The sequence below is a fragment of the Corvus moneduloides genome, chromosome 3 (genome assembly GCF_009650955.1).
Source record: "Corvus moneduloides isolate bCorMon1 chromosome 3, bCorMon1.pri, whole genome shotgun sequence".
In the NCBI taxonomy this organism is placed as follows: domain Eukaryota; kingdom Metazoa; phylum Chordata; class Aves; order Passeriformes; family Corvidae; genus Corvus; species Corvus moneduloides.
The window spans coordinates 4,373,986-4,389,544 of NC_045478.1; the positions used below are offsets into that span (position 1 = coordinate 4,373,986).

Genomic DNA, 15,559 nt, shown 5'->3' on the forward strand with positions numbered 1-15,559 from the left:
GGACCCCGGGCGCTGCTGTCCCAGTCCCCCCCATCCACCCACCCGCCTCCTCCATCCCGGGCCCCACAAACTTGCTCCGGGCGTTTTTGCCATCACACCACGGAGAGAAAGTAGGTCACGGCTGAGTCCAAGCCTGGCTGAAGCCGAGGCAGCCGAGCCTCGAAAGCTTTCCCATAGAACACACTTTGGGGTCGTCGTTTGCAATGTTGTTTGGTTTTGGTTTTTTTATTATGATGAAGATGATGATTTATTTTGGACACCATGGGCGATCAGCTGAGCCGGCTCCTGTAGTCCAAGCTGGAAGGAGAGGGAGAAGGGAGGTAGTTTGGGAGATGGAGGTGGGGATGGATTTCTTTTTTGCTATTCCCCCATCCCCTCCGAGAGAAATATTAAGTTGCAAAAACCAATCCACCGCTTGTCAGGGCTCCTGCACCTCTCTGCCTGCGCTCTCTAACCACTGACCGCTCTCTCTAAAAACCAACAGATAAACCCCAACCCAGACGAGCCTTCAAACCGGGTATTTAATTGAAATAGTTCACCGCAGTAAAAGCGAGGTTTTAAACCGGTTTTCCACCCTCAGGGCTCCGTTCGAGCACACGTGTGTGTTTGTTTTCAGGGTGACTGTGCGGAGGGTTAAATTGACAGTCCTTTCCAGGAAAAAATAAAAAAAAAAAAAAAGAAAGAAAGAAAAAAAACCGGGGGAAAGGTGTTTTCTATAATACCAGTAAAAAACAATTAATTAAAAAATCCTGAGGCCCTCATCTGTTCCCCCTCCTGCTTCCCCCAACCTCAGGGTAAACCCCGAGTCACTCCGGAGTGGCTCCGGGTTCGCCCTGGGGATCCGGATCTCAGCTCTGCGGCGATTACAAACCTAAATAAAGCCGATTTGGGAACGAAGGTGAAGGGAAGGGGGAAGGGGGAGAAAGAAGTTTTCATTTGAATATTTCCTCTTGCTAATAGCTGGTGCTGCAAGTGTTGACCCAAAGGTAGAAAATAAACCCGCATTGTGAACACGAACATCACTCCCGATCTCCGTATAAGAGTATATATAAATACACATCTATTTACACACATCCAGGTAAGCGTAAGCGAAATGTACAGTAACAGTAACATAGCAGTGGGAGGGAAAAAAAGTTTGCTGATGTTGCAGGTTTACATAAAATTTTCTTTTAACGGCTCATGCTTTAGAAAGAAAAAGATTTACTCCGAATTCAGCTGGTTAAAGCAAAATGAAACAAAAGCTCACGTTAACATGACATGAGGTTTATTATAGGTCTGCTTAGAATGAAGAGGTAAGTGTGGGAAAAAATATGGACACTTTTGAGTCAGACAGAAATAAAATACCAACATTTCTGAGAAGCAATATTTATTGTCTTTTTTTTTTTTGTCTTTTTTTTTTAAATGTAGAGACATGTCCTGAATTTCCCCAAAGCCTAGATTGGGAAAATAAAGACTTCTTGGCGTTATAAGTAAATCCGTCTGCAGAATCGAAGCAGCACCAACATTCAAAAAAACTGAAGAGGAAAATACAACAAAACACAACAACCTCTTTTTTTTTTATTCTTATTCTTATTATTTATGTAAATCAGGTCATCACTGGACAAGAAACCAATTTCTACCCATTACCATAACAGCTTGTCTATAAAGAACAGAAAAGATTCAGATAGGATACTATCTAGTCAAGCGGGAATTTTTTTTTTTTTTTTGGTTTTATTTTTTCTTTCTTTTTTGTTAGTTTTTTTATACTTTTCGTTTTTAAATTCCCCCACCCATTCACAGAGGTATAGAGTCACAGATAAATAACCCAAAAACTACTTGCTCGCCATATTTACACATTCCCGTTAAATTAAGCATAAATAAATATATACAAACTCAATACTGAATGCCTCTCCGCATTTCTTCTCAGGAAGAGTCGATAAACTGATATTTCTCACTGCATGGTCAGATTTTTCAAGAAGAGGAGGTGAAAGGGATCGTTTGGGGCATAAAAGGAGAATTTTTTATTATTTTTTTCTTTCATCTTTCCCGTTTCTCATTCGCTTTTTCAGAGCTTTGCGTTTGTTTGGGTCTTTTCTTTTTTTTTTTTTTTTTTTGCCTTTATTTCTCGCTGGCACACAGTGTTTCGTCTCTCTCGAAATGTTCAGGCGTTTGCCAGTGTGTTTGGGGATGTTTTCTTTTATTTTTTTTCCCTTTGTATAAGAAAATATACTATTTGTAAAAAGCCTACGGTCTCTCTCACACAGGGAAGCCGGAGGGGAGGGGGAGGTTGTCTGGATTGATCTGGTAAATGCTTACGGCAGCTGAAACAAGCACCAAATTCTCCGAGAAATTTATTAAAACAGAGCCGGACAGGTCTATGTGATAAACCGGTCAGAAAGAGAGGAGCAGGGGAAGGGAATAAGCCCTTTGGGCACAGCTAAAGGTCTTAAAACCATCCTTCCCCCATCCCTCCCAGCCCCAAATGCAAATCTGGGGATTTGGGGAGAGATTGGTCTGGGATGCAAGGGGACTTTAAACAGCTTCTCACAGAGAATTTCTATTAGGTGGGACAAGACACGACCCGATTTTAAAGAAACCATCGGGTTGTAAAAGGATTCCCATAAAATTGGCTTCTTGTTTCCATCACATCTTGTGTGAATAACAACCAGCAAAAAAAAAAGTCCGGGAGCATATGAAAATAAAGATCTGTCCAACGGCAAATAAAGAATTGTTATTAAAAAAAAAAAGTGAGACTAAGAATGAAATAAAATTTACAGCAACCCACCTGTTTGGTTTGAAAACAAACTTTTCACGGTCTCTCCTCAAACTTTTCCCTTGAGTTACAAAGCAAAGCTGTTAATCCTCCTGTTTATTGATTTATGATTCCGAGGAAACCAAATCTTTTAATAACTCAATTATCAGATAAACGTCTGAGGTGCCCCGCCAACACAAGTAGTCAGGCTGGGAAAGTGGAGGGGAGCAGCAAAATAGCTTCCAGAAGGAGGCTGAGTTTAGTTTCGGGGGGACCTCTGTACTCAGCACTGATAGGAGCCACCTAGAAATGGATGACTCCCTCTGGGACCAGCACTAGGCTAGGGGGAAGGACAGAGAGAGGTGCTCCTATCCTATGTTTTCTGCCTGATTGCATTAAATCATAAACCTCGTGAACTTTGTCTCCACACTTTGGGGAGCAAGTGGGGGGAGCTGCAATCAGTGGGAACTTGGCTTTATTTTGCCTGAGCAATGCATAACCTGGCATTTGCAGTTTGTCTCCTCCAGGTAGAAGACACAAGGGACAGACTGAAACTCTTCCCTCAACCTGCTCAAGGTTTAGGTCATGGTCCAGGTGACCAAACCTGTGCCTAGGGGGGATTTCAGCAGTAGCAGGATCACGTGTGTGAGTAGGTCTTTCCACAAGAAGTTCTAAGGGTTCCCTTTCCCCGTTAACACACAGCAGTGGTGGGATACTGTCCTCTGCATTTAAAAGGAGCACTGCCTACATTTCCCCCAAGACAAGGAAAGGCCATTCCCAACATGCCCCCAAAGCCTTCAGCTGGAAGTTCTGGGGTGGCAGGGAAGAGTTTCCCATGGCCCTGCACATGCAGCTGGGGAGGTGGAAGACAGAGCTAATTCGGGGTCTCCCCACACCCAAAAGCCCCCCTGAGCTGGATGATGCTGGAAGGCTGGACCCACAAGCTCCTCACAAAACCTATTTGCAAGGGGCAAACAAGGCAACATCCAACACTTGGTGCTCTGCTCCAATAAACAGGATATTCCCATCAGGCAGAGAAGGGAGCTGTGCTTTCAGGTGGGGCCATTTGTTCCTCCCCAGATCCCTTCTTTCCCTTTCCTGTGCATCACTGCTGGGCCATGCTCTACACTGGATCCTGGATTGTCCTTCCCCAGAGCCCTGATTAACTTTAGGGTGGTTGGCAAGGGGTAAGATTTGGAGGACTGGGGGCTGCCTGGAGGTTGCTTTTCAATCAGGGGGTCCCCAGCCTGCTGGTGGGGGATCCATGATTTGACCACACCTCCTCTGGTGACATCCACAGGGATGTGACAATCCCTGCCATAACCAAATTCACTGCCAGGGACATGCCAGGGTCTGAGACTGCCTCTGACTCATCCCAACAGCCCATGGAGAAGGCTGCCTGCCTCAGTTTCCCCATTTTCTCACAGGAGAGTCCCCACAGCACTCTGCCCCAGAAGAACCAAAGGTACATGAGCAAGGAGCAGCTTGGGAAGCATCAGTGCTCCTTGGGGCTGGATGATCCCTGTATTTCTATTGCTACATGTGTGCAAATCACGAGTAGAGAACAAGCGCTGGGACCTGGCTGCATGAAGATTTGAAAAGCAGAGCAGGCCCTCAGCTGTAACCATGTCTCAGAGAGCCAAGGGCACTAAGGGTGACAAGAGGATCGTTTGCTCTTTTGTTTTGAGAACATTTCATTGAGGGATGTTGGGGGTATTGTTGAATTATTTCTCCCTCACTATCCACTTTGGAAGGTATCTCAAAATTAAAGCAAGGCTAAGCCTTCTCTCTCTCTCTCTCTCTCGTTTTGAGTTCAGGTGTTCCTGCTTGGGATGGTGAGAGTGAGTCCTGCAGCTTTCACAGGGATCCTAGGGGGAAGCCTGACCCTACTGGAATTTTGCCAGCGACTCCAGGAGATTTACCCACACCCAGTTCTGACATTAGCAAAAAGATGTGTTAGTGCACGAGCCCTACCCCACTGAGAAACTCATGTAATTACCCAACACGGCAGGATCCAAACAGAAATTCATATCCTTACACTTCAGCGTTATTTTACCAGAGAAGACAGAGAAATGTATGTAAAAAAAAAAAAAAAAGAGGAAAGAAATAAGACTTCCCATTCACCCGCACCACCCCAAATCATAAGCATAAGACATCCTGTCAGACACCAAACCACCAAGAAAAACATTGGAGTTAAGAAGTTTTGCCCCCCTTACCACACCGGCTTGTTCTAAAGCAAGAGTCACAAGACATTAAAAAAAAAAAAAAAAGCTTTCTGAGAGAAACAGATTTCCTCAGAAATCAGGATATTCCCTGGCAAACCCTCCCCACTCCCATCACGAGGAGCCAGCTCACATGGCAGCTCTTTCCTCCCTGGGTACAAAACCCTAGTGCCAAGCAAGTGCAGTAACATTCAACACAGCTCTTATTTTCTTTTCAACAGTACACCTCGATTTCAACTTATATTTTTATCTCGTTCAAATTATTCCCTTTGAGCTTCTTTAAAGAAGTGCACCTACAGAATTCGGTAACAACTGGCTTTGATTTGAAAAAAGCAAAAAAAGCAAAAAAAAAGTATCAGAATATCAGAATTGTGGATTTTTTTTCTCTGTACCTGATATATTGTGTAGGGATCTCTAGTCCTCTTTGAAGAAGCTCATAAGCCAAGCGGGCAAAGCTTTAGGAAACAGAAGAAAATAAAATAGTGCATACTCCTGAGAAAGAATTACATACTCATATCACTCATTTTTTGTTGTTGTTAACAGTTTTTTAAAAATGGGGGAAGATCTCTCTCACACACACTAGTCAAGGAAATTAAGGACTGAAATATTGGCATAGTTAGGAATATAAAACTCCCTAGAGAAAAAGAGGAGATCTCAGAAAATTAAGAAATCAGATAGCGCTGACATTTTACCAGACCTTACTTCCAAAATTTTGCAACCCATTATAGTCAAGGCATTTTACCATCAAAGATAAAATTACTAAATTACAAAGGTATGTTTGCATGCATTAATATGTGTGGCTACGCACACATATTCTCTCTCTATATATGTATATACCCACATATATACATATATATCCACAAACATACATAGGATACACGCGCCCCCCCCAGGGAGTCGGGTGTGCACATACACAGATGCACACACAGCGGCACACACACACCCAGACACACCTGTAAACGCTGGCAATCTAAACAGAGAGTCTGTCTAGACCAGGAAAAAACACAAAATAGTTCTTAAAAAATAGACTTGGCTAATTCAGCTGAGCCACGGCGACCCCGAACGTCCCTTCTGGTGGCACCTAAAGTTAAGACGCTGCCGTGAACGCAGCAGGTGTTGATGGCTTGGTGAGGGGTCTGGGAGCTCCTCTCCTTTCCTAGTCTAGACAGAGCCAGGGTGGTGAGATGACGTGGGAAGAACTGAGGGGAATGAGGCCATGGAGTTGCTCAGAAAGGAACACTCTGGAAGATCATTTTAGTCTAGGTGGAGACAGGACGTTGTTCAAAACAACAAAAAAAAAGGAATAAAATAAAAAAAATAATAGCAAGACAGACCGTGCAGCTCAAGAAATCAAAGCACTGACACCAAAAATGTTTCTCCGATTTCTTCCAATAAGTTATTCATTTCTTTCTTTTATTATTATTATTAATTATTATTATATTCCCCTCCCCCCCAATCATTATTTAAAAAATGTGAAAGAACAGAAGTGGGAAAAAAAAAATCCTGGTGGTTGTCTTCACATGTTCCTGGCAAGAGACTCTGAACCACTGGTCTTGCGCCATTGTGCTCCTCTGATCTTAAATTATTGTCTTTCTTTTATTATTATTATTTTTATTTTATTATTATTATTATTTTGTCCTACCTAATAGAATTCTTCCAAAGCCCAATCCAGTATTTTTAAAGCTAAAATTAAGACGGTTTTTTTTTTAAAAGATTATCTCTCTCTTTTCTCCTTTTATTTATTTAACTTTTTTTTCTTTTCCTTTCTTTCATTCTAATTTTTTTCCTCTCTCTCTCTCTTTCTCTCTCTCTCTCTCTCTCATTTTCTGTGTTTCTCTTCCTTGTCTCCAGTTTTACTACCTGGTCCTTCGCCAGATGTGTGCCTGTTAGCAGTGTTGTTGTTCAAGAACATCTTGTCCATGCCTTTGAGAGCTTCAGTCAGGTAGTTTTGGAGGGCCGTGAGGGCAGCGCAGATAGCAGGGGCCCCAAAGCCGTGAGTGATGAGGCTGAAGTGAGTCAAGCAGCTCTGAATGCCCGGTTCCAAAATAGGGGTGGGCCGGCTGTTTCCAATGGGCGTCCTGTCCTGGGCCAAGAGATCTGTAAATTCTTTACAAAGTTGCCTGCATGGAAGAAAGAAAGGCAAAGAGAGGGAGAGAGGGAGAGAAGAGCAGTTAGGCTCATCCAACAATTATCTGTGAAAACCAATGGGCAGGTTCAGGCCAAAAGTGGTCCCAAGACATGGGATGGGACCTTTCTGCCACCATCTTTTTCCCCAGCAGTTCTTGGGCATCAGGCATGGTGAGCCAACACCTCCCTGCTCATAACGATGCTCTTCAGGGGATAACACCAGCTCTGGAGATTAAAATCTCTCCAGCAGTCACAAGGATGTTTCTGAAGCACTGTGAAAACTCAGCCCTGCTCGGTGGCTTCAGAAACAACCAGGCTGAAAGGCAGATAGATGTGCCCTGGATCTGCCAAGCACCCATCCTCCTGGAGGCCTGACCCCGGCTCAAAGCAGCTCCCACCAATGCTGTCCCTAAAGGAAAGCGCAGCCATGCACTAAGAACTACTGGGTGACACAGTGACCTGGTACAGGGAAGGGCTAAAACAGAGCTTCTCTGAGTCTGCTCAGGCTGGGCCACCTTACTGAGAAAAATCAGGATTTTGGGACTCTAGGCTGGCTTATTCATGGCATGAGGAAAAAAGCAAGCACTTCCCATTTTATTCTGGGGGTGTGACAACCCAATTAACACATCAGAGCTGACACCTGGCTCTTGGTTGTTTGCCTGCACCTTTGAAAATCAGATTTGATTTTTCTAATGAATTCACACACAATCACTATCTTTTGCATTACTCTAGTGCAAAAGACATTCAAGTCAACAGGTGCCTGGGTAACACAGAAACCCTGGAGGCTGGTGCAGCTCCCACAGGAATAGTCTTTAAGGGTTCCCAAAGGAATCAGTTTTTTAAGACAGGTGCCTACCCAGGGAGTGGAGATAAAAAGGACCAGAATATTAAAAAAAAAAAAGGAAAAAAGAAACCTTTAAAAAAGACATTCAGCTCTCATCCTCTGAAATTCTCTGAAATTCCCAGTGGGTTAAAGGTTTCAGAGGGTGGGGAAAGATAAAGGTCTACTTCTATGTGTATTATCCATTAAGAAAGTGCAAGAGAGGAAACTTTGAATTTGGAGAACAAACAGTAATGAGTCCAACATTTTACATCTTCAAAGAGCAAAGCAGGATCTGCGAGCAATTAAAGTTCTGGGACATTAATATCTTCTGACCCTGCGGAAAAGGGCAATCAAATTCCAATCACGTCTAAAAAACATCTGGACAAATTTGAGCAAATGATTTTTCAACCCTCCATATATTTCTTTAAATTACGCTGTCATCGGAGGCAAGCCACGTCCCAGAGCATGAAGTAAATGAGAGCTGTTTGGGCTGGGATTTTTCTTTCCCCTTTTTTTTCCTGACAGACGAAGGTGTGTGAACACTCAGCACCCACTGCCGAGTACCCGAGCAAACCATGAAGCACCCAGTGAGTAGTCTGGAAGGCACAGCCTGGTGTAAATCATCACATACAGAACACCCACCAAGGAAGTCCCGAGGGAGAGAGATGGATTGGGGGGGGCAAATCGAGAACCATTAGCAGTGCATGGTGGTGGGCTTTTCTTTTTTTCTTTATTTTTTTTCCCTTTTAAAAAAAAATATATATTTTTAATTAAATCGTATGGGAAAGACATTGCAATTTGGTAGCAGACAGACAGGTGTGTGTGAGCAGCAGGAGGGACAGACAGACACGCTGTGGAAGGAAAATACAGATTTTTTGGTCCACTTTCCACAAAAAATGTTTAACTGGGATTGGTTTGAAAATGATGTTCTATAGCTAGGGGAGCATCGCCTACAACCTCTATAGGGGCAGGGTCTGCTGGCAGGAACCCCACTGCAGAGGGATGCAGAGCTCCTTGGGGCAATTCGAGCATCCTTCCTCCCCGCGGGGCTGTTGGAATTTAGAGCCTGGAAATTCCATCGGCCTTCCAAGCGGGCTCAGAGGAAGAGTTTGAGGAGAAGGAGGGTTTTCTCCTGGAAAGGCAGAAGGGGGTTGGTTAACTTGGCACTCACTTTGTGGCAAGCAGCATGTTTTTCCTGGAGTGGAGGTCGCTGGGGTCCGTGTGCTGTCTGTTCAGGTACTCAGAAACAGCTTTGGCTGGGAACTCCGTTTCACAGATGTACCCAAAATCCCGAGCTAAATGAACGGCTTCACCTGGAGGGAACGAGACGGGGATTAACACCTCCGGGCACCGCCTGCCCCGGGCTGGGCTGGCTCCGACCCGCCGGGACACCGGGCGGAGCCCACCGCCCCCCTGGGAGGCAGCAGCTCCTTTGAACAGCGTTTGGAAACCCGTTATCACCCCTTCCACCTCAGGGACAGGCTCCATAGCATCCCTTCCACCTCAGGGACAGGCTCCAGTTGTGTGTTTTCCCCCCACCAGCACTATTTTGGGGACAGAAGTCGATGGGACAGATTTTGAGCTGATGAGATTTGTCTTTGTTACACTGCACTCGTGTCGGTCTGTACCCATCAGCTGCTTGTGCAGAACGGAGGGAAGAGTTCACACACACACCCACCACACACACACAAAACTTTACTGGGCCAAAGAAAAATGCGAGGGGAAACTGGTCAAAGCCTGAAAGACTAAAGACCCACTACAGACCCAAACTTCTCTTAAGAGCAGAGAGACCGTTCCTGTTTCAATACCTCAGATCATTGTCCAAAATTTTACAGATGTGGATATATTGTTAATATTAGTGTTGATTTTTTGTGGGACGTTAGAGATACACTTTATGCACACACGGGGCACTTGCATCATTATCACAGTTATCGCCACATCTGTAAAATTATGGAGACAACCGAGTTAAACCCGATGGCAATTTAACAATCTGCATTTTAACTGACCATCATGAAACAAGAACTCCTGTCTGCCGGGTGGAAAGATAACAACTAACGGCAACTTTTTCTGTGAACAAAATCATTATTATTCTAGCTCTAATTCTAATTCACTTTTCCTGCCTGCCTGGTTTCAGGTTTCTTGCCTCCAGAGGTTTGTGTCATCCAACTCCTACTGATGTACTTCATGCCACAAGAAGAAGACAGTAGCTGCGGAAAGGAGGAAAAAAGGAGGGGGGAAAAACCCCTCAGACTCTAGAGGGATTCCACCAGATTATAGCTCAACCCCTCTAGAATAAAGCGTTAAACCCTTTAAAGCATCGCCCGAGGGACGAGGGGGAAGGTTTCCAACACGCAGGTATGTCTAATAACCCCAGGACCACGTTATTTTTAACTATCAGGAGTTGCTTTCCAACGTCATCTCCTGCTTTCCAATGCTTCTCGCTAATCATCAAACCGGTTAATGGAGGCGAGAGCACCCGGCAGAGCCTGGAGGGGGAGTTCCCGAGCCGGGCAGGGTCTTCCCAGGCAGCGTTCGAGCAACGCGGGCCGGGACCGACCGGAGCGTTCCTGTTCCTGGCGATACCGAGCAGTACAGGAGCAGCTACGCTAAAGCCTGGCTGCTGGCAGGAGGAAAAAAAAAAAAAAAATAGAGAGACAAAACTCCATCAGGTGCAGCTTCTTCCGAAAGGAGGGAGCTCTCTGGAGGCAAACTGTTGATTTGTAAGGGAATCAGGGGAGAGGAGGGGAATGTACACCTTACTGCACACTTGACACAGATTTTAGCATCACTGCGCAGCCCCACCGGCTTTTGAACCTCACGCCAGTTTCGAGGAGGGGCTGGTGCTGCTGAGAGCAGAGTGCACGGTGTTCCACACACACCGCGGGGGTGAAGCTGCACTAACAGGGTGCTCAAGGGCACTTGTGCCCCCCGAAATGCTTCACACCTCCTATAGCGAGACCCTGTGCTGTAACCTACACTGAGCCTTGCACTCTCGGCATCACACACATGCGTGTACCAGGGGGAGCTCCTGCCCCTCAGCCCCCGTCTTTTTGCGAGCCTTCCTTCACTCTGCAAGCGGCAAGGTCTTGTCGCTCACATAACTCAATCAAAAGAGTTGAAAAGTTAATATCTAGCACAAATATTTATGCTCGCTTTATACGCAGAAGAGATAAGTGGATTATTTATACGCCTCTCAGTGTGTATGTGTAATGCAGATACATATAATTCATAATTGCATCCATACTATTCCAGTTAGGTTTTTTTTGGAGGAAATCCAACTTCACTTAGCATAAACACGCACATAACCCTAAACTTTTTAGTGGCTCTAAATTTTCCTTGTCGATACAGTAACAACAAATCAAAGAAACACGCTGGCCACCAAAATGACATTAGTTGAAATGACTTGAAACTTCAGTCTCCCCTGTCTCCTCCCTCAGGAGTAGCTGCTCTCTTTGTTCAGCTCCAGCCACCTAAAGGGAAACCGAGCTCTGCTACTCTTAAATTGCCCTGCTTCATACAAAAAAAAAAAAAAAAAAAAAAAAAAAAAAAAAAAAAAAAAAAAAAAAAAAGAGTAATTTTGTATTATTTCTCCGCACTGAGCATCTTCTGGAGGCCATAAATCAGCTCGGGAGGAGCGAATTAGCGGGAGGATGGAGCAGATCTAGAGTCGGAGATCACAGGGTGGAAACGAATAGCAAAGAGGAATGGGACTGCCCTGCAGAATTACACATGCACACAAATATATACACCTATATCCACACAGACACACTCCCTCACTCTTGCCAGCAGGAGGGATCAATGATCCTCCAGCCAATGACTTCATTTTTGGGAATGGGATCCTTAACCGTGCCGGTGTTCCTCCTAACCCGCCCTGATTTTCACCTCTGCAAGGTTTTCCCACCTGATCCCGAAAGTTGGTCGGGTTTTTTGGTGGCTTTTTTTTGTTTTGTTTTGTTTTGTGAATGTCAGACAGGAGCTCAGAGCAGGCAGGGGTGTGAAGGGAGCTGCGACCCTCGGCTTACCTTCCACCAGGGAGGTGAGTAAAGTGACATTTGCGGCCTTACGCCTGCCGGCTGGTAAATTCAAACCGATTTTTTCTAGCCTTTCTCGCAAAGATCTCCCCCCGTTTTTCGATTTGGCTCTAGAATTGCAAAGAAATTAACATCGTGATTAACCCCGCAGTGTTCCTGGAAGAAACGTTTAGTCTGTGCAGTCAGCGAAGCCTGGGAGGGTTTTCACTCGATGTTAAGGACTCTGGGGGTGTGGATTTCTGCTCGGGTTTGCTGAGATTTTCTTAATTTCTCCCAGGGGTAGAAGCGGGGATGAACCCATTTTTCTCCCGATTTTATCCAGGGAAATCAAATAACGCCAAACAGCAATAATTAATGGAAAGGTTCTGATCTAGAGAGCAAATGGATATGACACCAACTTGTATTAAGACGGAGTAAAGAGATGGATAGGAAGGTAGAGGAGGATTAAACCCTCTGTTATAACAGGAAAGAGCCAGAATGGGACAAGGGGATAAAAAACCGAATAAATCTGAAAAGTTCGAAGGGAGTGTGTGTGCGCCTGTGGATAAACTGTAAAGGAGGGAAATATTTATTAAACCTTCTCGCGCGTGTGAGTGTGTTCCTGTGCGAGGAGGCGACTCTGAGAGGAAGAGCTCACCTGAGGCAGGGTGCGTTATAAAGAGGGAATGGATCGCCTGGGGGAAGATTGGAATATCTGTCGGAGGTTACTGATAAGGGCTATAAAAGAATGAGTGAGCTATACGTGGGAAATTCAGAGCTATTGTTCGAACGCCCATACATATGTAAACCCCCAGGGATGAAATCTTGCCACCTGCGAAGTCGGGTAGAGTTTTGGCACCTAAGAACAGAGTCAGTCACAACACTCTCTTAATTCTTACTTAGAATTTGTTTAAGAATTAGCAGTCACACTTAGAGAAAGGAAACCAGAAACTACAGAGAAGCCACACTAGCTTCCCACTATTATATATCGAAGTAAATAGGGCTGGATGGCAGAACTGCAAGAGAGCAGCTTTCTATATCTCATCTGCTCTGAACCAAAATCTTGTTTAAAATTTAGATTCAAGATAGGAACTGAAGTCAGCAGCAGCCAATGATTACGGGTTGGGCCACCTCCAGAAATCTGCTGAAGTTCAATAATAATGTTTCTTTACCTTGGTAATTATATTTTCTACAGAGCATCTCTCAGATGTTCTCCCTGCTCTATTTGTAGTTGTACAGAAGGAGCAGGCAGGTTAGCATCTGTAAGTAAAGATCTCTGCTGCTGTCCCTGGCAGCTGAACAATGATTACAGACATTCACGTGGAACAGCAGCTATTTTGGGAGACCCGAATTCTCACGTGTATATTTGGGTGACTGACCGCATGTAGCAGAACTTTACCCCTTTTCTCCAGTCACAGAGCCAGAGCCCTTGACGTCATCACAGAATTTTTTGCGGTGGGGAGGGGGGAACTCCAAACACCAACTTCATTTTAAAGCTCCTTATAACCAACGCATCCAAATTGCTGCTGCAGGAGTTGCCAAGATTATTTCCTCCTCTAAGATTAGCAACTTTTATACAGTATCTGAAGTTTATTCATTTTCAGTTTGTATGCATTTGTCTCTGCCTAAAAGTTATGTTTTTTATTACAGTCTACCTCACACACAGAAAATTAAATCTTGTACCCTCTCAGCCTGAGTGGGTGAGCTGGTACCTCATACTGTTGCCTCATGGCTTCTCCCCTGTTGTGACTGGAGATAGAGCCTTAGCTCACCTTTCTTACAGACAAGTCGTGCTGACAATTCACAGTCCCTCAGGCACTGCCAAGAAGAAAAAGCCCTTTCTCCCTGGCAGCCTTTCCAACTAATGGCCCCAGAGCTTAAATCCTTGTTGCTTCTACATAAAAGCACAGTCTCCCACTTGTTATGATGGAGTGGCAACCGGGCCTGTAGGTTGTTCCTTGCTTCCCACTTCCTTCAGTGCCAACAACGCCAACTATTTTGAGGTCTTCAGCAAAATCCACCAGGGCATTAGTGGTGATTCGCACAAATGTTAAGCAGCAAAGGCCTCAAGACCAGCTGTGAGTGATTCCTCTAGCAACTTTCTCTGTGTGAAGCATTTTTTCTGACTTTCAGAGCTACCTGTTGGTGGTTTTTCTTTAGTCAGGTACCTGCATACCTTACAGTTTGCCTATCAGATCCCTGCCAATTTCTTGTATGACACCAGGTGTCATAATTGCCATAATTGCCTGATCATTATTGCCATATAGAGGAAGCCTCGTGGGTTTATCTAGGAAATCCCTAGAAATACATCAGGTCCTGAAATACTTCCAGTTCATCCTGAAACACGCCCATCATGGCATTTTATTTTGTCCACTTTCTAAGAGAGAAGTGTGAGGAGGAGAAAAGATAGAAAGTGTGTGCATGGACAAGGAGAAAATCTTTCCGTCTCAGTTCCTTCATTTGTGGCTAAACCAGGCCAAATCCTTGTCTCCTCTCCATACATCCATCCCAGTGTCTGAACACAGCATATTTTCACCTTATCACCAGCATTACATGCACAGGCTCTATCAATAGGACCAATGCATATTTGAAATCATCTTTACTGTTGACCAAGGATTTCTGGTGCATGCATGGAGGCCCAGACACATTCACACATTTGCCCCAGACTCTTACCTTCTAAGTACTCCTCCTAGGAGAGATGCATTCAGACACTCTGGAGGGGAAAGGCGTCTTTGAACTTCTCCCACAGTTACTTTATACTTTGAAGTTGAGCTAAGCAAAGACAAGCGGCCAGGTACAGAGCAAAACACCTCTCCGGTATTGACTGAAATTCCACCCAGGAAGCCATCTTTATTCATCATCAAAGAAGTAACAGATTTTGGAGGAACCGGAACTGGAGAAAGAAAAGGGGAGGAGGGGAGAGAGAAACCATCAGGCCACAAAGGAGAACAGGATAACCACAGTCTCTCTCACATGCACAGAACAGCAAAATGAAAGGGAATTTTGAATCTCTGGCTACCTCCAGCAACCTAAAGGGTGCTGCTCCCCCAACCTCTAGGAAATTGCTCCATGAATGATGGATGGAGAGAAGGGTGGTACAGTACAGCCTCTATGCAGGGTTTGATCATTGGGAAATAAAATACATATTGGCAAGCACCTGGCAACTTTCGGGTTTGAGCCTGTGTCTCACCCAGAGCCCCCCGATGCCTTTTGTACAACGGACAGCGCCTTTCTGGAGGGGAAAAAAAGAGGAAAATTTACTTTTTTTTGGCTAATGTTTCCATTACTGCTAAGCTGAGCCAGGAATAAATTCACTACACAAAGGGAGTTGCTGTCTTAAATGAGTATCAAGGCTGGAGGATACAGCAATGAGAAGACAGCTCTGTTATTGCTTTGTGTTTTTATTAAGTCTGGTTTATGAAATAAAATGAGTCTTTTCCTTCAGAAAAATGAACACCAGGAAAAAATATCTGGTCTAACCATGGTGTTCTCCACTCTGATCATATTGTGCTGTCCGTGAATTAGTAGGAACTCTCCTGCCCCTAAATAAAACTGATTTAGTTACTGCAACACATATTTAAAAGTAGTTATAGGGAAAAGTAAAAAGAGAATGATAAAGTGAAATTAACAAAATAAAACCATGTTG

General features: G+C 44.5%; 1 protein-coding gene across 7 annotated transcripts in view; it reads right to left on the reverse strand.

The window, feature by feature from the left end:
* Nucleotides 1-204: 204 nt before the first annotated feature.
* TFAP2B (transcription factor AP-2 beta) overlaps nt 205-15,559 on the reverse strand; it is a 33,900-nt gene continuing 18,545 nt past the window's right edge. For 2 of the 7 annotated variants that reach the window (XM_032104124.1, XM_032104127.1), the window contains 6 exons: nt 15,071-15,145; nt 14,587-14,806; nt 11,926-12,044; nt 9,075-9,216; nt 6,814-7,073; nt 205-297 (listed from right to left, as the gene is read on the reverse strand). In XM_032104124.1, the coding sequence (XP_031960015.1) occupies nt 248-297; nt 6,814-7,073; nt 9,075-9,216; nt 11,926-12,044; nt 14,587-14,806; nt 15,071-15,145 (866 nt within the window). In that variant the 3' untranslated portion in view covers nt 205-247. Of the gene's footprint in view, nt 298-1,043; nt 5,409-6,708; nt 7,074-9,074; nt 9,217-11,925; nt 12,045-14,586; nt 14,807-15,070; nt 15,146-15,559 lie in introns of those variants that run through there. The other 5 variants (XM_032104128.1, XM_032104130.1, XM_032104126.1 and 2 more) reach the window with 4 other exon arrangements.